The 25,436-nt window shown below is 38.5% G+C and overlaps 1 protein-coding gene across 2 annotated transcripts in view; it reads right to left on the minus strand.

Annotated features, from left to right (window-relative positions):
- Nucleotides 1-337: 337 nt before the first annotated feature.
- coro1ca (coronin, actin binding protein, 1Ca) overlaps nt 338-25,436 on the minus strand; it is a 33,764-nt gene continuing 8,665 nt past the window's right edge. For both annotated transcript variants that reach the window (XM_008418669.2, XM_008418670.2), the window contains exons 2-11: nt 21,119-21,315; nt 7,310-7,432; nt 5,626-5,755; nt 5,358-5,539; nt 4,378-4,497; nt 4,132-4,236; nt 3,867-4,012; nt 3,618-3,675; nt 3,275-3,517; nt 338-2,829 (exon numbers count right to left, since the gene is read on the minus strand). In XM_008418669.2, the coding sequence (XP_008416891.2) occupies nt 2,710-2,829; nt 3,275-3,517; nt 3,618-3,675; nt 3,867-4,012; nt 4,132-4,236; nt 4,378-4,497; nt 5,358-5,539; nt 5,626-5,755; nt 7,310-7,432; nt 21,119-21,315 (1,424 nt within the window). In that variant the 3' untranslated portion in view covers nt 338-2,709. The remainder of the gene's footprint in view (nt 2,830-3,274; nt 3,518-3,617; nt 3,676-3,866; nt 4,013-4,131; nt 4,237-4,377; nt 4,498-5,357; nt 5,540-5,625; nt 5,756-7,309; nt 7,433-21,118; nt 21,316-25,436) is intronic.

Genomic DNA, 25,436 nt, shown 5'->3' on the forward strand with positions numbered 1-25,436 from the left:
ATTTTCATCCCAGGAATGGAAGGCAACTTCTTCGTCACAACTGGAGATCTGCAATGATATTTTGTGCATCATAATTGCTGTCCAACATACCACTAACTACTTAATGGATATAAAATGTAATGAATAATTGTCTAAAACATGCTTCATCAGATCACAGTGATCTTATTTCATGTTTGTTTAGGAAGACAAGTAAACACTTTTGACAATACGGAGTACGAGAAACGTCCTGCGGTGATTCAAACTGTTACAATCTGAAATCAATGCAGGCCTTTTCCCATCAAGCCCTCCAATCCCACTCAATAAATACTTGGACAAATAATTCAAAATCAGCAGCGAGTTCATTTTAAAAATTCTTTATTAATTTTCTTATAATCAATGTCCAATATTTGAAGCAAGGATAATGAACAAAAGAAGCTGAGCAGACCTCACCGAGGCTTTCGTCCTGGTTGGTTTTTGTCTGATCTAGTTTCTCATTTTTCATATGCGATGGAGGTTCTGCTTTTCTCTTATGGTGGTACGGGGGCAAAGGTGCAAGGAACACAAAACAGGAGGGGAGGGGGAAGACGTTTAAAACCCATCACCCATACAAACACCCTCTTTAGCACAACCACAAAAAAACAAAAATGATTCCTGATCATATTTACACAGCTTTCACTCATTTTTCTAAACCTTAATTACAAACATACACCTATCTTTCAGCGCCACTTCCACCTACATTATCCCTTTGGATTGCTGTTAGATACTAAAGTTTTTGCACCAACCATGCTATAAAATAAAATCTATGGAGCGGCAGCCTCATTAGATTTCCTGTTACCGTTAATGTACAACTCGCTGCTCAAAGTGCATCCCGATGGCCGCCGACTTCCAAGGCCGTGCTACAGCCGCAAAATTCTTGGTTTGAAATCAATTTTAAAAAGATTTTTATACCCGTACCAAGAAGAAAAACGCCAGAATGTCAGTGGCTCAATGCTCAGATTGAACGGAGAGCAAAGACGCTGCCTGGTGTACGTGTCAGAATGACTGGCAGGACTCGGTGGTGTCATCAGCACTTTAGGAACAGGGTGTCAGTACAAAGTTTAGCACCTCAAAGTGGTTTTAAAATCCAGGCACCTTTCAATTCGTCCATTCACTACACAACCTCCAACACACACTTTCAGGGTTTCCTCTATGGCACTTTCAGGTCTGTACAGTGTTAATTAACGAAGGCAAACAACAGACTGAACCATTAACCCGTCTCATCTTCCCACTGGGAAACAAATCTAAAACCTCAGAAAAATAGAGCTTCTTTTGGACCGCAACGACTCCGGTTGGACAATCCAATGGTTCTGGTATTTGGAATAACTACACTGATTTAAGGACAGAATTAACTCTCAGGATTTAAAAAGTGGAAGTGCTAAGAGGGAGACAAGCACAGCTGGAACAAGAAACAGAATAGTAATAATAAAAACAAAAAAAACAGGTAAGCGGTATCCAAACTGTTCGTTTTTTCCCAAATTATAGTCAGGTAATGTACCTTCATTTTGCTTTGAGCTGGAAACAAAGCAGGGACATCCAGGCCCGTGATTTTCATCATGAACAGCTTCTTCTATAACATCCACCTTTATCATAAGATGCTCTGAAATAAATCAGTTTGTTGTTGGTGTTTTTTTCTTCTCTAATTATACAGAAAACATAAACTAACTACATGTGGGTTTAGCAAGACCGTTTACAACAAACACTGAGATTGGAAGCTGCAGGTCCTACAAAAACAAATCAGTTTTTGTGGTAAAGACGGAAGAAAAAAAGCTCTTCTTATTCTTTCCATGTGCAGCACATAAAGCATGAACTAGGTGACCAGCGCCACAGAGCTGCTACAGCAGACCGTTTGCAGAGAGAGGAGGCGGGAACTTTTCTTGGTCCTTTCATGAACGTCTAAATAAGATCAGTGGAATGTGATTTTCTACAATAATTTCAGAATTCATGTGAATGTAGCGGGAAGGGAAGGTATGCATGTCTACATGGAGGTCAATGGAAAAGAAAGCATGGATAGATTTGTGCAGGTTTAACTAAGACAAGGGATTTGTCGTTTGGGATATTATCCGTTTAATGTTGACTGGAAAACTGGAATGCGTTTTCTTTAAACGGTATCTAAATTTCAATCATTTTACAGCTACGTTACCCGTTTTCATAGTATTAAAATGATTAAATTCTCCTCTTTATATAAACGGTCCACTTCACCAAACGTCACTGTTTGAGTCTAAAACAGTCTCACAGAAAGAGAAAGGAAATACTGTTCAGGAGGTGTAAACAATTTCAATTTGGCAACATTTTCGTTTTGGGACACGCCAACACAAAACACTGGCACCTACTTAAAAATGTGGAACTGTTGTCGATTTGGTCAGTCTAAAATGAGACGAATTAAGACCTCTTTTTTTAAATCAGCTAGGGGAAATAAAAGACTGAAACAGAATAAAAGGAATGTTCTTTTCATCAAAAAGCTAAAGTACTTTCTGCTAAATTTACCAAATCCTTCTTATTCCACCTGTGTTAGACTGAGGGTTGGGATCTGGCTAAGAAAAAGTTCATCTGGAATGTCGCTGGGGATCGTTGGCTGGCAGGATTCAGACCAAACGCCGTCAGACAGACGGAGGATTACTGCTCCCGCTCACCCTGAAGTCCCCAGCTAAAGGAACGTCCTGAATTGTAGTGGGATGGGGGGATAAATGGCCCCTAAATGGCAACTTTGGACATCTGCTCTTCAAGTTTGATGATTCGCTTCTCCTGACTGCTGATCAGGTCCTTGAGGGATTTGATTTCTTTCAAGATCTCCTCCATCTTTGCCTCAGATTTCTGTAAAGAACAAGAGACAGATGAGAATCTTACCGTTTTTGATAAAAACAGGGCACCAATTTCGCTTTTTCAGGCTGATTTCTAGCTATCCTATCTGTAAATTAATTTGTTTTCAAAAGATCACACGTTAAAAGAGAGAAATACTACAGAAAACAGCCAGTTCTGGATATATAAATGCTTTGAGTATTTAAGTCGTCCAGAAATAGTTTCAAACCAACACGCCTTTTTTCCATCCAACCAAAGTTTTTGGGGAAAAATATCAGTAAATCCAATTTTAAAATTATACATTTCTTCTTCAGTCTACCCACAAAACTTTCAAATATTTCTTAATTACTCTTTTACTCCTCCAGACTCAAGGTGCAGCAGTTTAAAGTCACAACAGACCAGACATTTTAAAGTGACAATCTTACACATAGGAAAACACAGAAAAAATTATGCAACTCACAATTGATGGAGTTGGAGAAGCAGACTTGTTGGCAGGGCTCGTTTTCTCCGTGTTCTTGTTGACCTTGCTGTCCAAAATGTTCTTTTTGACGACCTTGAACTCTCGGTTCTTGCCGGGAACGTAGCCGTTCTTTAGGGATATGAGAATGGGGTCTCCGTTCTTGCCCTCGAACCACTCCTCCGCCTCCACGGCAGGGTCCGGTCCCGCTGTGTCCGGGTACAAGTCGTCCTGGAACAGGTCCGACTGGCAAGGAAGGACAAGATATTAAAAACGACATCTACAACAAGACCAACACACAATGATGGAGAAAGAAGATTTTAAGCCAACTTGGTTGTGGACTCACCTTCCTTGGTACAGTCATCACAATAGGCTCACACTTCCTTTCATGCAGTTTATAGAACCTGACAACACAAATACACACTGCTTTATTCACAGTCCAGTGCATTACATGACAGCATAACACCATGATTTGGATATAAGTGCATCATTATGACTTTACTGCCTCCTAGTGGTGAAGTCATTAAGTGGCTACAGCATTAAATGAGGTTATGGAAAGAACACGAGGGATGTCCTTCCTCCCATCTTTGCTTACCTTGCGATTTCACACTTATTGACATCAAGGCCTCTCTTGGGCATGTAGCCCATGCCCCTCTGTGGCTCCTTGCTCACAAAGGTGTTCAGAAAGTGAACGTACGGAGCCTCATCCGTGATCTCAAAGTAACGAATGCTGCTGTCACCCTGCAGAGAAATAAAGCCGTTGGTTTATTCCTGCTGCTTAAAAGATCAAATAAAATCTTTTCCTACTAATCTAATAATGTCAGTTATGCGAGTAACAGATGGCTGAAAAGAAAAGGCACCTTTCCACAGAGGTAAACAACATTGGTGTCTGGATCATAGAAGGGCAGCAGCACCCCATTGCTCGTGTCCATCTCGTTGACGGTCATCGGCTCCTCCATGTTTTGCTGGAGAAACAGGACAAAAATATATAAATATAGTCGGAGCTTTACGAAACAAAGCTGTTTAGGATCCTTCCGATTCTTGAGGGACACACAAGAGAATAACTTTGCATGTGTGGGGCCTGGAGGGGATATGAAACAACTCACCACATTCCAGAGAGCCAGCTGCCTCTCACTCATTCGACTGAAGCCGGTGGTGAGGATGTCGCCGTTGGAGAGGAAAATGGCCCTCATGGGTCGAGCGCCCTCGTGTGCCTTTTCCTTCTCCTGCGAAGTACAAAGAGGCGCTTATTGATGATACCATTATTACCAGTTTGTGTTACTCTATGCTACATGATCAGAGTGAAAATATTAGCGTATAAAAGTGTTCCTACATATTTCTCGTTTTAAACATTTTCTGATTGTTCCAGAATCAAATTTCAAGACTTTTTTTCTAGGTATTTGATTATAACGTATTCAAACTAAACTGCTTTAATAGTTTCCTTATCTGCAGATTCCACAGATCATGAAGCACAATAAAAATGTCTTCTAATTTGGTTGGTTTTAGGACATTATGCTGCTTTCCCAGCATCTGGACTAACCAATTGCTCCTTTCAAAATCTGCAATCCTCTACTTGTCTACTTGTATCTGACAGTTAATTCGGATTCTTTAAAAATAATTTACCAATTGTGGTGCCTTTCCCAAAACAGCAGTTTTCATAGGCTGTTGTTTTAACCAGACCAAGTTTAGGACTGCAGCTAAACCTGAATTTAAATGTGTTTGAAAACATTTTTGAAAAAAATAAAATCACCTTTTTTGAGTTTTGAATGCATGTGCATGCAGTCAGGAAGTTGAAAACCAAAATTACAGAAAATGATATCCTGATTGTATAAAGTTAAAACCAAGGTGTGATGTGGTTTTCATTTCTCCAAATGTATTCATTTGTTGTCTCCAATCGGGCTCTTGATGTTTGCAGCAATCAGACAACACCTAGTTTTAGCATAATTGTGCAATAAAATAAATCTGCATTCTGTACCACAATAACAACAACCAACCCAGTTCTAATGCATTTTTAAAATCCACTTCTAATTACCTCTGACTTTGAGCAAAATAAACAGACAGAACAATTTATCTGGAAGTGGCTTACAGCAACAATGGTCTCCTTGCGGGGATCGATGACACGGATTGACTTGTCCTTGCAGGAAGTGCAGATAAGGCTACCGTTGCGGTTCCAGCTCACATTGTAAATGACATCAGGATGCATGTCCTCCAAGGAGATCATGGCCTCTCCTGTGCCCACATTCCAGATGATTATCTGGTTGTCGCAACCTGGTGAGAGCAGCGATAAATCAGACAACATGCACCTGTACAGCCACTTGGCCTTAAAAAGCTGAAGACAAATGCAGCGCTCTTACCTGCACTAAGGAGGACATTTCGTGCTGTTGGGTGCCATGTGATGATTCCCACACGCTTTGAGTGGCCTTCCAGGACCACCACTGGTTCAGACATGGCGGTCACGAGGCCATTCTCAGGAATCTGCCACACCTACAATGGACAAGGATATGAATGAGGCTCAGGAGAAAAGCACACTCACCAAGAGCCGTTCTGTATTAAAATACATTTTTAGTGTGTGTAAAGTCCAGGATGTATTGTATCACCAAAACTAATGACACGCTTTCCTTTAAATATTCATGATCTTTAATGACATCCCAATCTTGATACGGAGGCTTCAGCCTTTGCAGCTATAACAGCTTCAAGTCTTCAGAAAGTGAACAAATGTTCACAGGGATATTTGACAATTCTTCCAGAGGTACATTTGTGAGGTCAGACACTGATGTTGGACAAGAAGGCCTGGCACAGTGTCTCTGCTCAAATTCATCACAAAGTTGTACAACTGGGTTGAGGTCAGGCATCTGTGAAGACCAGTAAAGTTCCTCCACACCAAACTTACACAATGTCCTTATGGACCAAATCTTTGTGCCCTCATGGGCAGGCAAGTTATCCAATGTGGTTTTGTGTGCAGTAGTATTAAGAGTTTCCTGTGACTTGAGCCGTGCCTCTGAAAAAAATGCAACCCAAACCATAGTACCACCTCTAAAATCTAAACTTGGCACAATGCAGTCAACTAAGAACTGTTGAATTTTAATTTCTTTTGGGATTAATAAAGTATTTTTGTTCCGAATTGAAAACCAGCAGTAAGTGTATCCTGCTTCAGAGTCCAGCAGTAATGCTAAATCTGACACAACTACAACAATTCTTCGTTGGTTAAAGTTAAATCTGACACTTTGTAGTAGTAGTAGTTACATCTACATRGAAAAGTTAATGAAAAGATTAACTGCACAGGTTGCATCTCATCCTTCACTGTGCTCCTGAAAGCAACCAGCATGGAATTGACTCAATACAGTGTTGCAGGCTATAAATACCCTAAATATTATTAGGAACCTGCAGGGGGCAGCATTGACTAAGACATGGGATAAAGTCACCTTAAAGGGAAGTACAACACCAAACCAACAGAAACTTAATGTATGAAATGCTCAATAAAAAACAAAAACAAATATTGAAATCAACTGCACAGAAACAGAAGAGATTAAAGTGTTATGCCATAGAACAATGATCTAGAATCACAAAAAATAAAAGGCACAACAAAAATGTATTTTAATTTTAAAAAGCATGAAAAAAAATGCAATGCTACAGGGAAAGTTATCCTCAGCATCATCACAAGATCCCAAATTTTATGCACTTTTCTTCAACTTTCAAAGCTGGTATGTTTCATCTGTGAAAACTAATCTCTGCATTCAACAGCCCAAATAAGGACATGTGGAGGAAAGAGGAACAACAGTCTCAAAAGAAGTCAGTGACCTCAGCTCAATAAACAGCTAAATCATTCCCCTCCTCTGATTCCTATAACACATATTTCAGTCTAATCTAATCCAGAGGGTGAGGCCTGCACCCATCTGCGAGTTACAACAGCCAGGCCTCTTCCAATAAAATAAAAAAAACATGCGACCTTTAATCACTCATTAACCAAATTGTGAGCATTACAGTTTTCTCACAATTAAGATACGTGATTTTAGGTAGAACAGGGAAGGTAAACCTTACCATCACTGTGCAGTCCTCAGAGCCGCTGGCTATGATCTGGTCGTTGTGTGGGCACCAGTCGATGTCCAACACAGGGCCTGTGTGACCACATACTGTTGGGTAGGATTTGTCAATGCGTCCTGACTGTAAAGATAAACAGAACAACAAGATTAGTCTGAATCAGGTCTGTGTTTTGAAACAGGACAATTCTTCTTCCCAGCTACAGGAAGAAGCTTTCACCTACACAGCTGGATTCTTCCCACATAAAAACAATAGATGAGTGACGCGAGCAAGAAATAAAGGAAATATTCTGAATGTTGTCCAATAAAGAACCAAAATAATAATAATAATAATAAAAAAAAAAAAAACATACAAATCTTTTTCATTCATTCAAAAAAAAAAAACTCCCCAGTGTTTCTGGAGCTACGCAGAAGTAAACTCAGATTAGATTCAGCTCCAACATCTAAGCCATTGTAATTAAAGAACGTCATTAGTGGTGATGCCATGCCAAGACTTAGTTTTACATTTAAGCTAAAAACCCTAAATCAAGCAATGAACTGTGGCCTTTACATAATCTACTTATGCAACTCGTAAACTACACGGGTTGGAAATTTCTGACATACAAACACAAAGCTTTATTAAACACAACAGGTTCCGACACGTTCTCTCCAAATACTAAGCTACCTTAGCGAGCCTTTAGGTTAATGTCTTGGGTGTCTAAGACACACCCTAGTCTGCGTTTACTTCCAGTACCACCACAGGGCCAGATGATGTCACTTGCTGAGCAGCCCTGCAGCAGCGGCTCTATTTAAAGCTCAACAGTCAAATAGCAGAAACAGTCTCGCACTGCCTGCAGATACTCCACCATCGTACCGGGAAGAAAAGCAGGAACGACTGAAGGATAGCTATTAAAACTTAAAAACTGAATATTCTGTAATGGACAAACTAGAGACTAAATGGTCTCTGGACAACTTTGCTGTCCCATTCTTGTTTCACCAGCAAAAGCTTTGGTTTTTAAGAAGGACGGTTTGTACACTAGTCATGTCTGAATGATGCCTGATTCAAAAATAAAATGTGATGGTCATCAAAAAATGGCATCGCAACCAAAGTCCCCCAAAAATATAACTTTAAAAAAAAAAAAAAACACTGGAGATCATAAAATTAAGAGTTTGAGAATAAATACCATCATCCTCCCACCTGCTTTAACTTGATCCTATCAAAAAACAGGCAGTAAATGCCCAAACAGTCTAAAGTGGATTTGTGAACGCAGCAGAACTGAAGTGTTTGACTCGTACGTTTGCCTTGTTTTTGTCAGGTTTAGTGGAGAGGTTGTGAACATTCAATATCTTGCCTCTGGTTGATAATTCTGGTTGACTTCACTTTAGATAACAGATTTTGCCTGGAGACATGAGCTAAATGATGAATGGAGCCATTTCCAAAGCAGATCTCTTTACACTACCACCACTTTAGCATGTGTCTATTATTTAAATAGAACTAGTTTTAGACTGAAGACTGTACTGGCCTATACTCTACTGCAATACTTTTTTCATGTAAACAAATAAATAAAAAACGCATGTTAAGCAGACCACATTTTCAGCTCTGAAGCCGAGTTAAAACTTAATCCCTGGACAAATACTGTCACCAAATCAAATGGTCTTCACTGCATCCATGTAAATTATAGTCAAATGTAAAGAGACAACAGCAAAGGTTTGATAATGTGAAGTACTTCGACATGTTGGAGATTTAAATTCTCTTTGGAACTGGTTTCCTTTGTCTAGCTGCAAGGCTAAGTCTCTCAGGGAAACTAATCTCTTCATCCAAAACAAAATTGATCAGAACGTCATCTACTCTCTATCAAGATATTTGATGTATATTTGAATATCACATTTGACAAAATGTACTGTTTATCGCTTGTAACTGTATCATGTTTTTATGGTGTAAGGTTTGAACTGCTTTGTTGCCGAGATATCTATACAAATAAACGTAATATACTCCAATTAAAATATAAGCAGCAAGTTCATTTTTACAGAATCACTTCTAAAATGCCATCTATTTATTTATTTTTTGCTTTGGTTAAACAAAAGCTTGGTGCTTTTGGAGAAATTGTTTCCTTACTTGGAAGAAAATGATTTTGTTTCTAAATCAGACACTGGTTAGGAACCTTGACAGAAGCGTTTTGGTTTTTGACTTGATAAATAGTGGCAAACTATAAAGATTCTGCCTGGAAACCAGAGTCTACAATTAGCAAACAAAACTTTTAACATATGAACATATTTAATGCAAAAATGAAAGGATCTTTGCATTAAATGATATTTGCATTATGTTCTAAACCTTACCATGAACACGTCACCTAGAAACCTACTCTGCCCTAGAGCTGGCAAAAAGCTAAATCTGACGCCACTGTTGGCAGGAATTTCTGATCCACCATTCAGTGTCAGATAACACTTGTAGTTTATGAGAAAAATGTGGCCTTACATGTAGCAGAGTCCACTGGAAATTCCTCTTTCAACAAATAAAACTTTCAACAAAAGGACGAGACTAAATTCCTGCACACCGGACATATTAGATTCTAATGTACTTAACAGCTTATATCAACGTATTCCTGTTCTTCCATTTCCTGAAGGCAACTGGAGCAGGATGCAAAGCAGGAAGGAAATGGACTGAATACCAGGTGTAGCGACAGAAACTACATAAACAAGTGTGAGAATAAATCCTCTGATTAAGATACTGGAGTATTGAAAATACAAAACACTATCCAAATGATACGGTGGATCGCGTTCAGTCTAGTTCAACATCCCTTAGAGTATCATCACAGTCTAACCAGTTCTGGCATGCAAGAATATTTTCACAATAATTAGTACTGTACACATGTCTCATCCTTCACATTGCCAAATACTTTAGGAACAGAATGTGCAGGGTCAATGAACAAAAACTAACAATGAATTTAACTTCTACCACATAAACCATCTCAAAATGTCAATGCTTTAATCTATTGTTATCCAGCACATTCTAAAATGAAATGGGAAAAAGCTGGACAAAATAACTTTAATCAGATATCAGATTAGACCTATTGATTTTCTCAAGAGGAGTGGAACCAAGCAGCAAAACCTTCCTCACCTTTCATAGCTTGGCCAAAAGCATCCAAAAATATGTGACTACTAAGAGCAAAGATACGTCAAAAACTTCACCCTTTGATGCAACGCTGCAGCAAACAGGTTTTAGTGGCAAACACCAATTTGCTGTAACCTCTGAGGTCTGATCAGCCGATTCAGAGTTATGGCATTTCAAATTACAAATGCAAACTAATTTGTTTTAAGATTTATAATTCAACAGAAAATGTAGTGCAGGTCAAGGTAATAATCTGAAATTAAAACAATTCAGGGTTTATACAATTTTCCCCTTATAGTAAATGTAATTTTTTGAGGAAGCAAGGCACAATATTAGAAATGAACAGCCCAGAAAGAGTTGGCGTTTTTATTGTGTGTTATTGGATCAATAGAGACGTCCCATATTTGCAATGCCAAACAACTCTGGACAAAGGAGCATCGGTAAAGAAAAGAAGTTGAAGAAAAACTTTTACTGTTAAGTCAGAGTAGACAAGAGATTCAAGGTCACCTCCGTGACCGCTACTCCTGGTTATGATAGGGCTTGGTAGCAAACCTGACAAAAGGGTGATGCGCTTTATTACTGTCGTTTCTTCAAAGGGCAACAAAATTGGTTCTAAATTTGCTTGGCTGTGTAAAACAGCTTTATGCAGATTTTTAGCCGATCTTATTTCTTCTGAAATTGTCGCCACGACTTAGGTTTTAATTAATGCATTTTACTTTTTTGAGGAATTTCCCTGTTACTTTGTAAGTCATTTTAAAAGCAAACATTTCTGTTCGTCATTTAAACAGAAATAAATCATATTGTTTTGTCTGATATGATTTAAACAAGCTTTATTCTCACCTTTGCATTGCTGTGTTATGATTGTTGCAGGTTCATTGGGAACAGTTATGGCTCCTAATGCTATAAGCAGAGGTCATTTATGTTTCCAGTCCCATTGTACTTTATTCAAAAACTAAAGATGAAATGGGGCAAGTGCTTAAAAAGCTGCTCTTCCTCTTGACCGCCTGACTTCAATCGTTCAGCTATATTACTACATTTAGTCATGTCCATTAATCTTTATTTAAAACATGTTTACTAAAAGTGACTTGCAGATATCCTAATTTACCCAAATTTAAACTCAATATCAAACTGACTTTGCTTCAGTAGAGGACACAAAACCATTTCTAAAACTTCTAGTTACCAGCCAGCTAATAGGTCTGCTCAATTTTAGGAAAAAAAAAAAGATAATACGCAAAAATACTGATCAATGTTGTGATATCACATACAATAGATTCAGTATTGTGAAATGTTGAAATCTTTCTGCTTTGGGTTTCATTCTATCCAGCTCCTGTAAAATACAAGTAAATACACAATTCAAAGTTTAAATAAGTTGCTTTCGGCTGCCATCTGCTCTTTCACTACTGAAACAACTTTGTTTTACTTTTTCTTTTGCTCAAGTGTCAAAATAAATGACAAGAAAAGAGACTGGATGCATATTATTTCATCTAATTCTTTTTGCAGTCCAAGCAATTTGCATGTTACATATTGTAATTTTTCATGCAATACATTGAGCCCTAATATCTAAGGTTATTAAATTGTAAATAGTGTAGGTTTGAGTCTTCCCTAACAAACTGTAACCTTAGCTAACACTAACCAGTGCTAAACATGACACTACCAGACTGTGTTAGTGAGTCACTTTCAAATAAGGTGGCCACCAAGTAAAAGAATATCCAAAAAGTGAAATGCACTCACACCTAAAAGCCATAAAGCAGCTACCCATACAAGATGCAGGGGCTACACGCTCACACACTGCAGCCAAGCAGCTGAATATCTAACATGTTCATGACTAAACTACACTTCTTTTAAGAGGAATGTCTGTCTGAGGCCTCAAAACAACCAGTTGCATGGCAACACGTATGGTTGCAGAAAATGAGTGAATCACAAGGCGGTGGATACAAAGCACAGCACTGAAACACACACACACACACACACACACACACAGGGAAAAAAAAAACCATGAACAATATTCCCTCAAGGCAAGAGAGGACATTCTTTTCATTCAAATAAGAGGGCTGCACACTTCCTTTTCTTGCAGTTCAACATGTGATTCTCTTACACACACACGCACACACACCACTGAAGGGTCTTCATGCATACTGTCCAGAGCTCCATGGAAATTTCCACTTTTACAAGCCTTCCAATGGATGTTTAATGCAAACAGCCGAGGCAGCGAAGGTAACAATGTTACACCTGGATTTTTTTTTTTTTTAAACAATTTATGATTTGGCCTATCTTTATGATGGGGAACAATGCCATGCAATAAATACACACAATAAAACTGCCTTCTACAAGTACCAAGCATACGAGTGGTGCATACTCCATTGTGCGAGAAGACTGACTTGATTAAATTCAGAGAAATTGAGCCAAGAGCTAATTTACTGATTTGGAAGTGCGTGTGGAACAAAGGAGAAATAATAAAGATAACTTTCAGTATTGAAGTTCTTCAGATAGATGCTGTTGAGAGAAAACCAAGTATGCTCCCGCTCTGCAAACACACATGCCACAGCATGTTGCTGCCAATCGGGGGCAGTCTCAACAACACAATGATCTTCAGTTTAGCGTGGGCTAGTCTTGGTTGAGCTGTAGATCCTGTCATTCTGCTTGGGAAGGGAGAAAACTCAAATGAGCTTCCAAGTGGGAAGGAATGACATTAAAGATTGAAAAGTCCTTCATGACAATAGTACCAGAGTGTGAAGCTATTGTTTTGGTATGAAAGACATGGTGCTTAAAAAAGAAGAAAAAAAAATCTGAAGAGTTGACGACACCCTGTAGGTGAGAGCAAAGTGACGTTTTTTGAGACGACATCTTAAATCTGTCCTTCATACAGTTCGCATTACTAACTAATCAGACTGTATTAATTTTAGAATGGAGGCCTTTCACCGTTTCATTTCCAAAATTGAGCACGTTTCCTAACAGAATCACTCAGTAGTAATTTTCACACAGAGTGCTCTTAGCAATACATAATGTTTCTAGTGTATGGTGTGTGTAGTGAGAAGAAAAAGGTCTTCAGTCAAGCTGAACATATTCAAATTGTGTCCGCCGTCTGATTTCTCTGTCCATTTCTAAAGGTAGCTATGTGGAAGACTGCATCTGAATATCCAGACGTCTTTCACTCTGGAATGTGTGATCAACTCAGAAATAAATACACAGACTGTTGAGTTCAATATTATTTATATACGTCACATATTTAGGTTTAAAGTTACCTTTTAATTTACTGAATATAAAAATGTTGCATTGGCCCATGAAGAGTCAGAACTGACTGATAGAGAATCTTCAGATTGGGGTGTTGGCAAGAAGGCCTTCCAGCATGAAAGGCCGAGTTCATTAAGGAAAGGTAAAGCATCAAAGTACAAGTCCAAACAAGCTGGTCAGCAAACACGAGGAGAGTTTGATTGCCACAATGTTAATTTTTTTTTAATACAATTAATAAGGATATACAGGTACATGACTTTTGACAATCAAGATTTCTACATATTTTACATTGATTTATTATCATCACTTTCCATCAGATACAAACTTTTTGGTTGAACCAACTTAATTTTAAACCCAAATCTGCAAGTATGAATAATTGTGGACTTGACTATAACGATTTCCATGTCCAATTGTGTTGCCAGTTTGTTCAAGGTCCAAGTGCTGAGATCAGACGGTTCATGCAAGTTAAATCTTCAATGAATTTCACATTCAGGGGTCATCGGGTTTCTGCTGTATTATTGATCAAAAAGCTCATAAAGGATATTGTACATCCACAGAGGGAAATACATTTGTGCAAATGTTATCAAAATCTATGTGCAGACAGTTTAGCTAAAATTAGTCCACATTACTACAAATAATCTGGAGTACATAAAAAATGCATCTTATCTGTAAAAACGGACAGCCAGATTGGAGCAGTAATATCAACTCCAGATGTATTTTGAAGTTGTGCCATTTACAGCATGCTTTTAATTAGTCAGACGTGGAGGGAGAGGATGAGGGGGGGAAACGCACTGGAGTCTGCACCTGTTTTTAGTAAAAAATGAAGCAGATTAAATTCAGGGCTTGCTGCTTAAAAATAAATAAATATGAAAAACTTTAAGCCCAGACAGACTAAATTAAAACAACTATTTAAATATGGGCTATGAACACAATGAATGTCTTTCTGATAGAGACGACATCCGACTTCAACCCAGTTCTATCATCTTGAGCGCTTCTCTCATTTTGACCTATCCCAGATTTCAGAATTGCACCGACACGGCATGAAGCAGCCAATGGCAGAGCATGAGGAAATGGTCTTGGAAGCCTGTCAGGCAGGGAGCAGTGAATGACCATATATGGTAAAATCTGCAGTCAGCAGGAATGGGCGGTAAAGGCAGAGGGAACTGAGCAATACAGAAGTCTTTAAACACAAACTGACCAAAGTATTGTGAAAGATGTGGGATATAATGTACATCCAAAAGGTTTATGCACTCAAAGGCTGAATGAAGCTCGGTTAGAACTAAAGATGGTGTGAAAGGACAAATATTGTGTCATTGTACACACACCCTGGGATTACTAAAAGCTAAGACTGAGCACAGGATGAATGGATCATTGAGGGACTGAATCCAAATCAAATAAACTCCACATACAGTGGATAACAGTGGGCACGCACAGCATGGAAAATAAATGTTTCAGCTAAAACAATGTTAAAAATGTTCCGATGCATGTATAAATCACTGTCAATTTTTTTCCCGCAGATTTAAATCAAAGTATTTGGAATCACTTCCCTTTTCCTATTAAGTACATACAGAAAGGAATCACCAAATACTTGCTAGTTACCATCACTCCCACAACTTCCTTCATATGGAAATCAGGGAATAAATTAGCTGGTGTTCAACTAAGAATGAGAAGTGGAGATTCAAAGCATGAGGGACGAGAAAAGAAATCTGTTTAGCTGGACATCTGATCCCCCCTGAGTGTGTGTGTGTGTGTGTGTGAGTATACATGTATATACTCTTGTTCTGACAGAATGAATAGCAATAATCATATCTGTGATGAGTCAGGGGAACCTGCTGCATTAACCCACAGCCTAAGGAGTCAAACAAAGAGTCATCACAATATGAGACTTAAAATTTGCTCAAAAACCTGCAAGTACCTCTGAATTATTGATGACACTCAAATTTCTAATAAAAAAAGAAACTGATATATGAGAACATAGGAATGTAGAAAGACATTTCTTTCAACTCCTATTGTTACACCACTATAACAATGACTGGCTTAATTGTGAAGGGGGAAGGAGCATGATCATACTTCTCTTAGCAAACTAAACCCCCAGCCCCTCCTCCCAATACTAAAATGCAATAATGACAAAAGGCTTCAGAGGGAGTAAGTGCAGGACAAAGGCCCAGAGCAGCTGGCTGCCTATAGAGACGTATAGCTGCACAGCACAAGCAGATGGGCTAACAGAACAGATGCATTAAAGATGGGACAGGGTGAGACGATTGCAGCAGTGACAGCACTAAAATAAAACAAAACCCAAATAAATCACACTTTCAGTTTTAAGCATCGATTATGGCTTACTGCTAAGGGGAACTGGAAACTAGAGTAACACTTAATAAAAATTTACGTATAATTTAACAATGACCTACAAGATGATGAAGAAAACTCTAGACATGTCCATATCATGAACTCCTACCGCAAAGAGGGTAAAACATGGAAGATCAACAAAGTTGAGTTTCACAGAGTACTTTATCAAACAAAAGAAAAAGAAAGTTAAGGGGAAGAAAAAAGTACAGGAGAAGGTTGGCACAAGCAACAAGAAAAACCACAGCCATGAGAGCACTGTGAAGCTATGCCAATTCACAGAAACACAAGCTACAAACGCTGAATGGAGTCACTGCTTCAGTGGCCACCAAACAGCAGCCACATCCAGGAGACAATCACAGCCATGTTAATAAACCGCTCCAAAACCAGAGATACCAACACAGGTCTCTATTAGAGCTAAAGAGTAAAATGACTATCTTGTTGCTCAATGGGCCAAAATTCTCTTTAGATGCAGATTTAATTTTCCAGCTGGACAGCCCACACTTCCAAAAGTACCCATTTCTGGTTTAATACCCATCACTGTCCGTGTTTGGCCAGCAAACGCTCTTGACTTAAGGACCAAGAGGAATATGGGATACAGGAAGCCCAACAAGACATTCAAGCTGACGGCCACTATTAAAGCAACCCAGGCTCCCTTAACCAGTCCCTCCAGGATGCTGCAATGTTTTTTTGTGATTGATGCAGCCTAAAATTACCGATTTTGTGGCACCTTTTTCAAAAAGATGTAGTCAAAGTTACAGATTTTTTCTTAAACCTTTATTTAGCCAGGATAAAACCCTGTGAGATCAAAGATGTCTTTCACAAGAGTGTCCGAGCATATAGTTAAAACAGTTATAAGCTTTAGCTTAGCCATAATATGGTATTACAATAAAGCTGAAGTTGTTGCACATAACCTCCTCTTTCCTTCTCTTTCTCTCAATTATAATCCCTCCTTACCTGAGAAAACCCTGCATCATCATCCTGCTGCTGGCCTCTGGTCTAATGTCTCCTCCCTGACTGATCTCTCTAGTGTGACAAACATTTCTGTTAAATATGTGGAAAGCAACAGAGGGCATAACTTCTGTACAGAAATTAAAGAGGATTGGGTTTATTCCTGGCATTAAGAAGCAAGGAGTGTAAAATAGATAACATTAGTATTCTTCTTAACCAGCTTAATATTATAAACTAAAATTGATTAATGATTTAGCCAACATTTGCTGCATGTAGCAGCATTACTCAGCTTACAGTTTGTTTGGAAGAAAACGGCGAAGTCTTTTGTGCTTTTTGACTCTGGCTAGTTGAACATGACAGACCCTGGAGCTCTCCCTTCGCTGATCAGTTCCACAGGTATAACCTGCGTCAGCCTGTGAACGCGTGGCTCGCGGTGCGTTGTGAAACAGGAAATTAAATCAGAAATTATCTACCCGGTTAAAATTTAGCTGAGTTGCAGTGATTAGTCAGAAAAGAAGGAAACACAGAAACTATTAAGGTGATTGGTCAGATTTGCACAAGAGATGGCGAAAATTGTATGTTCGCACAAAATTTGCAAATGAAAAGTAAATTTGTGTCAATAGTTGCGATCGCAACATTGCAACTTCCTGAAGGGACCTCATCACAACCACAGGCTGATCGAATCCACCGATGTGGGGGTAAAAAAAAAATTAATCAGACATAACAGACTACCCTGCTGCTGCAGTTCATCACTTAAAATGTACACATACACACAGAAATTGTACGGGGTTGCTGCTGTGTAGTTTTGTTAACAGTACAAAAATACGTTTTGCAAACAAGGAAGTGACTTACATTTTCTATTTTTATAAGGGTGAATTTCCATTTAGTTATTAGTTTTGTCCTAATCAAGGAAGTTAAAACATGACCACTGTAATAAAATATGTAAAAATGAGCTTGTAGCTGTAAAAAATGTCACAGCATCAACACTTGTAGAAGATCATTCTTGGTATTGGCAGGATAATGTGCAGTGGATCCATATAAAATGAATTACTTAAATGTAAATTTTTTATGAAATTCTGGTTTCCTGAAATGAACTTTTGGTTTATTGGAACATAACACACACAGAGTCCAGGTTTACAAGAGTAATTCACCGTTTCTACTGTTTGCAGGAACAGTTTTTGTCCCACTTCTGAGAGCTGTACAGCCTCCTGACACTACATAGTTTTATTTTTGTCAACAAACTTTTTATAATTCAGAAACCTATTTAAGAATTATACAATGATAAAAGGCTGAAATGATCTAAAGAAAAAAATAAATTAAAAAAGGCAATCTACATCCAGGGGAAAAAAAAAAAAAAAAGCATTCAAGTTGGTAAAACCTTTTCACTAGCCAAATTGTGAACCCGGCTCATTTGCTGTACTCTGCAAAATGTCTCAAGTCACAGAATACATACAAAGTTCTTCTGAAAGATAGTGTTCCCTTTCAGCTCCAGTTTCTCAATGAATAGGTCAAACGCTACAGCTGAAGGACTGGTCTTTCAAGTTCAACCCCATCAACCTAAATGCAAGGCGGTCTGAAAATGTATCCGTTCTTCCCACTGTCCGATTTGAGGTAATTGCCCGGGGTTTTCTTCAGCAGCAGATGTAGTCGGGAAAGCAGAGTTTGTTCTCTGGCTGCACCACCGCTGTGCATTCACATGGCATGCAGAGGGCAGCTCACACAAAGATAGACGCAGAAGGAAGGGCAGCAGGAACGTGAAAGCCCTGAGCCAAACAGCCCACCTCCAGCACAAGCCCTACATTGAATGAGGTGCTGAGAGGTGTAAGCTGTGCGATGACAGCCCTGAGGATCCAGTTCCCATGCCAGATCCTTCTCATATGACATGGCAGAGTACCACTGTACACTAATTACAGACTTTGGGCAGATCTGTCAACAGATTGCAGTGCTTATGTCGCTCATAGTGTTAGAACCTGCCACCTCGCCAGTGTCTGCCTCTGCTGAAAAGAAACGAGAGGCTAAACAGTTAACTGCCATTAACTATGATGACATCTAATTTGGTGTTTTTCAACCTTTTTTGAGCCAAGGTACGTTGTTTCAATTGAAAAAATCACGAGGCACACCACCAACCAAAAATGTAAACAAAGATACTCTGTAGCCGCCTATATTACATGTATAATCATTCTTATCAAAATGTCTTGAATAAGAATCAAACACAAAAAATTATCATATTTTACATTTCTTATTTCAAATTGCACTTAACATGTCCACTTCAAAAATACACCTGAACAGTGCCACAACACTGTCGTGTGTGATGGTAACATTCATGAATCACTAATTCTCGTTTTAATGTAAAATGCTCTGTACTACTGTGATAATAAAATTACATGATTACGCTGCTAGTCACTACTACAGCAAAGACACTCAAAGTCAAAGATGGCAGATAATTTGCATCTTTGAATTAATTAAAGAATTAATTATTACGAATTAATTATTTGTAGATAATTCGTTTTCAAAAAATCTTTTAAGACCAATTACCGTATTTTCCGGACTATGTGTGCACCATATATAACCCTTCAAATTTTTTGAAACCTCCCTCCCCTCTGGAAACATATATACATCAGCCGCACCGGGCTACAGGCCGCTGGTAACTCCGACGCTCTCGGTTTCCCATAAGGACCCAGCAGAGGGAAGCAGAGGGCTGAGTCCTAATAACTGCAGGTTATATTAAGGACGCAGTTCTCCGTCAACAAATCCGATTTTGTTCACGCCGAGTTTACGTGCAGCGGCTCCATTTCCCTCCTGTACTGCCAGATCGAAACTCCTCAACTTAGAAGCTGCATCATATGAGTTTGAAAACATTCCTCTGTCGTGCCTGCTGCTAGCATGTGCTTGTTCTAATTGAAAATTAGCGCGTTCTTCTTTGATTTCTAATTTTGACTTCCAATGATTCACTTCCTGCTGAAAAGCCCCCTGGTGGTCGAAGAAATATCCACCAAAAAACCACACCGGGCTATAAGCCACATGGTTCAAAGCTTAGAAAAAAAAGTAGCGTCTTATAGTCTGGAAAATACGGTAGGTGAAATTGGATAATTTCCACGGCACGCCTGACGATCACTCACGGTACACTAGTGTGCCGCGGCACAGTGGTTGAAAAACTCCGATCTAAGGGTTTGGGCTTTTTTGCTTTTAAGTAGAACAGAGGCTGGTTTAAGATGTGGTTTAACCTCTGCCACACATTAATTAATCCCATTATGACAGCACATTTAAAGACAAAAAGCAAGTACACTCAGTTACTTTGTTTACATCAAGACGCTCTATAAAAGCAGTCTTGCCCAACAAAAGTCTTAAATCTTAGGAATGATTCCTTATATGGAGAAAAGAATCAGGACACTGTTAACTTCAGAGCTCTGGAGTAGTTTCAGGTTTACACATAAGGGCGTGTCAAGCAGCCTGCTGGTAAATATTAATCCCAGAATACACCGACTGGATGGTTCAGCAGAAACGAGGTAATGCTCGCTACAAATGACCATTTGTTTTATTTTAAAAAAGTGGAAACTAAACCAGTGCATCCCTTTAAAATAAAACCAGATATTTCATGTTAATTTTGCATTCATCCAAATATGCGTTCAATTTAACTTGACAATAAAGTAATCATATGTATGTAACACCAACAGGACAACAGGACTTCTTTAAGCTAAAGATAATGATGCACTGGGAAAAATAAATAAATAAATAAATAAATAAATGAATAAATAGTCATTGATCAGCACAAGTCCTAACAGGGCACTTAGAGAGGAAAGGAGACTTGAAGTTGAGAGTTTCTTCATCAGTGAGGGTTTGAAAATTCATGTTGGAAAAAGAAAACCATATTTTCTGTGACAAATTAAGACGTACAGGCTGCAAAATAAAGCACAAGTTAAAGGCTGATTAGACGAGCACAGAGTTGCTCAGTTTCAGCCTTTTTAGCTTTCAACAAGCTCCGTCTTTCATGAAGCATGTAAAATGTCTTAACCCTTCCAAAAATCTCAGAACGAAGGTATGATCTATAATCTACTGTCGAGCCAGAAATCAAGCTTTAAGCAAAAAAAAAAACAAAACAAAAAAAAAAAACTTATCAGCTAATCTGGATCTCTCCATCTTCTTCCAGCGCCGCATGTACAGTAAAAACAAACATTCTCTAAATTATCGAAAACTTACCTTATGAAGAGGGAGAACGAGAAAAGCTCCACCGCCGCTGGCCTCAATAATTATGGCAACAAACTTGGGGTTGACTGCACAGAAGGAGCTGTCCCATGTGACCCTTGAGACCCGAATGTCATCGTAGCATTGGTCATACTTCACTGCCTGGCCAAAGATATGACGGAATTTGCTCTGTCGTACAACTCGTCTCATATCTGCAGGGGGAGAAAGAAAAAAAGTTACATGCAACATCTGGAAAATTAAGGCTCGCTTTGCTGAAATGAATGAATATAAAGAAAAGCAACAAAATTCAGCAGAGTTGTAGTGAGGAGAGTGAAATATTTAAGACGTTCAAACTTCGGTGAACTCCTTACTGCAAACTGAAAGCATTTCTTTCACTTGAAAGTAACATGTTTGTAGATGTGTTAGGTTACTGTGTGTTTGTGGTTTTTTAAAAAACATTATCACTGGTTATTTTGACAGCTGAAAGCAAGCCAATGTTATGTAAACTGTACATATATTTTATGGGGAAAAAAGTGTAATATCTTAAAGCCTTTATACAGGTTTCTTAGTTATTTTAGGGTCCCATCTTCTAATAGGTCAAATATTAAACAAGAACGTTTATCAGTGGAACAGGACAGAAAGGTCCACTTCCAGAGGAGGATATGCCATACCCAACCCAAACAAAAACAGACTTTGTGGTTGTTTCAAGGAAAATCCTCACCAAGACAAAAATCTGCTGGCAGACAAGAGCTTTGGAAAACATGCTCATTCAGAGGATCGGGTCCCATAGCTCTCTCTACAATAACACACCACTTCCAAAGATAATGGAAAAGCTGGCCAACATCAGATTAAAAAGGAAAAAAAAGGGGGGAAAAAAACCAGGTCCGACTTCACCTACAACCTACAGAGACAACTTCCATAAATCACTTTCAAAAGCTCCTCGCGTCTTATTTTGAAAATTTTCTTTGATACGCCCCACAAACGCATTTCCAGGCTGAGTCACCACGACCAAAACAACCCACAGGATGTGGGACATGTTTTGCAGGTGGTTTTCCCATTGTGTGCGTACATGCAGACAAAAAAGAAAAGAATCAGCAATGAGGAGAGATAAAGAATGTGATTTAAGCTCGGTGAATCGTTTTCTGACACAAAACAAGAATTGCAACACAAGAAGCGTGTTGATTCTGCTAAAAGAGAGGAGTGACCAAACGCTGCCATAAAACAAAAGTCATGTGGGATGGTAATCAAGCAATAGTGCGGGGTGGGGCTTGTTTGCTTACACCAATATCCACTTATACAACATAAAACGCGGGCTAGAAGCACCTTTTAACCCAAACTGCACAATTAGCTAACACACAGGTCAGTAATGCATCAAAACAAGTGAAAAAGTAAACATAAATGCATTCTGATCATTTATAAACCGTTTCTCTCATGTATCCAACATGAAATCTGCTGACTGTCGCGTTGACTGTGTGGCCTGATCGTCAGGAATGTCTGCACACGTACACAAGGCAGCTCCAAGGAAGTCAGACGTCATTCTGCTCAACGAAGGTGAAATGGTGTAAGGAAATAACACTGACCTGAGGACATTTTTGACAAGAGACAACATGTTGGTGCCTGCATTAAAGAAATGAGATGTGATGGCACAACTGCCTTCAGATCAGATTATGGTGAATGCTGGTGTGACACAGTACCCAGGAGGCTTGAGACGGGGATAAAGGAAAAAAACGTCTCACTGGGAAGGATTTTTAAATATAGATAACTTAATTTCTTTTCTGTTGTTTCCCTGGAACTCATTTCTCTCTGCACCCGTTGTATGAAGCAAGAAATGTTTTCAGGTTCCTTTGAAAAGCAACTGTTAAACGTGCAGCTCAACTAAACCAGAGCTGGTGAGACAGGAAAAACTGGCCTTCAGTTTCCAAAGTGGGAGGCGGTTAGAGTTTTACAGGACGTCAGCAAATCATTCAATGCAACGCTTACAACTTCCACAGATGTGTGATCCAGAGGATCGAAAGAACAAAAAGAGGAACAAAAAAGGAATTACAAAAATAGGTACATCTACCACCAGACCAGAGGTCAACGAGCTAAAAAACTTTTGGTACAGACAAAGTTAAAACAACAATATGACCTCCAAAAGGCAAAAAAATGGCTTAAAAATAAATTCAAGAGAGTGAGGTGATCTGTCCATTTATCTGAAGTAAAATTTTTCATAAAGACTCTAACATGCTCTAGCTTCCTTCTTTTAGCAGCCCTCCTCCAGAGCAAATATGGATACTCTGGTTTCCTGCCAGTGTTGGAAAAACATGCATGTCAGGCTAAATGGTCTCTCTAAATTGATCTTATGAGTAAGTGTGTATGCACATGGTTGCTGATCCGGTGTCTTCATGTTGACCTGTGAATGAAGACTGACCTGTCAGGGATGTCCCTTGCCTCTTGCCCCAATGGCCACAGGACACAAGTACCAGTCCTCTAGCAAGACTACGCTGAAAACTGTGTGTAAACTATAGATGAACCAACATAGTAAATCAAAAATGTGACTGTGTAATAATACATTAGAAAAGTTAAAAGCTTAATAATGAAATTATTTTAATTTGACCATTCCTATATAGCTGGAGCTCAATCTATTACCAAGTTATGTCATAAAAGCAGCTGCATATTCACCTCAATCTATGTTTTTCCTCCTTGCAATTTCTGATGTTTGTCTTCTGTAGGGTTTTCAAAAATTAGCCCAACAGCTAAAAGTTTTGGTCTTTCGTGTGTGTGTATATATATATATATATATATATATATATATATATATATAAGAATCCCTGAGGACACCGTGTGATACCTGAACACATTTTTTAAAAGCTTTTGCAGCAGTGGTAGTCCTTACTGTGTTTTCAGTAAGAGAAGACGGGTGTGTATTAAAGATCCTACAGTGGAGACATGAAGTTTCTCACTGCATCAGATGTCTAGCATTTGTTTGTTTAAAACACTGAAAACTTTGTTCAGCTAAATTCTTAACAGAAGTAAATTCAAATGTAAAAAAAATAATAAGGTTTTACTTCCGTCTCTGCTTTGCTAGTCTAGTTCTTTTTGTTTAGCCAGCGTAGCAAAATATTAGTCCTTTTAACATTTAAAGTGCAACAGCCGTTTCTGTTCCTTGAGTTGCAAAGCATTTTAGTAATGAATTATCACCCAACTGAGCATAGAAAAGCCAAGTTTGACAATATTTCGTCCTTTTACTGTACTTTAAGTTTAATCAAACCTTAAAGTACAGATCTAGAGCACAAGCTTAGTGTCGGAACATATTTGCTGCAACCTTTGCTGAAGATATGTGCTGCTTAAAAACAAACTTATTAAAAAGTCTTTAAAATACATTTGCCAGAAAAACCAGTAGAGTAACTGGAGTTAGCTATAAGTAATCCAGTATAGCTCCTCCCCCAATCGTTGCTGCCAACTGCTAGTCAGCAGGATGCAGAAAGTCTATATACGCAACACTTTCAACTCTGTTACAATCGAGACAAATTCTCATCAGTCTGAAAATAGTTTTGATAATGAAAAGCAGGTGTGAAATCTAAAACAGCAGCACAATTTCTGTTTTAAAACTACAGCTGCCAAGCTATGAGTGGCATGTTTGTCAAGCAATCAGCAGGAGGACGTCTACCAAAGAAAATAACTTAACCAACATCAACTTGTTAGGCTTGTGTTACCGGAAAGCAAAAATATTCTGCAATCTATTTTTATGTCATTGATTTGATAACATGGTATTTTTTAAGACAAACCTAAGGCATACCAGCAAATGTCTAGTACGCTATAGTATTTTTGTTACATTGAAGATGTTATTACTGCTGCCATTTTTAAAGTTATTGCAAGAAAAGCATTTCAGATTTTATTCCAGTTACACTTGTAAAGGGGGCTGAACACAATGCATAAAAATCCAGAAGAATCACATTTTAAAAATCCTAGCTATAGTAATGTTTAGTCTTCTTTATTCAAGACGAAAACAATCAAACTTCACTGATGACATTTTCCATGTCCTTGCTGTTTATTCATGCACTCTACAAAGAAGCACTCACAATGTATTAAGGAAAATTGTTTGCAACTTCTATAAACATTGCCAAGTGCTTTAATATGAGCACTTAAGACATTGCTTTAGTTAAAAATGCAAAAAGTTCACAAAAATCAACTCTTTAAAATTGTATTCTTAAACTAGAATGCAATGGCTCACAAGTGGATTTGCAGATATAACACAGACAAGTAATTTCTCTGAAAGCACAGGGAAGCTCAATATTAAATTAAACCAGATAATGTACATTGATTAAGCTGATCTAATAAATACAAAGAAATA

Source organism: Poecilia reticulata, linkage group LG9 (genome assembly GCF_000633615.1).
Source record: "Poecilia reticulata strain Guanapo linkage group LG9, Guppy_female_1.0+MT, whole genome shotgun sequence".
Taxonomy (NCBI): domain Eukaryota; kingdom Metazoa; phylum Chordata; class Actinopteri; order Cyprinodontiformes; family Poeciliidae; genus Poecilia; species Poecilia reticulata.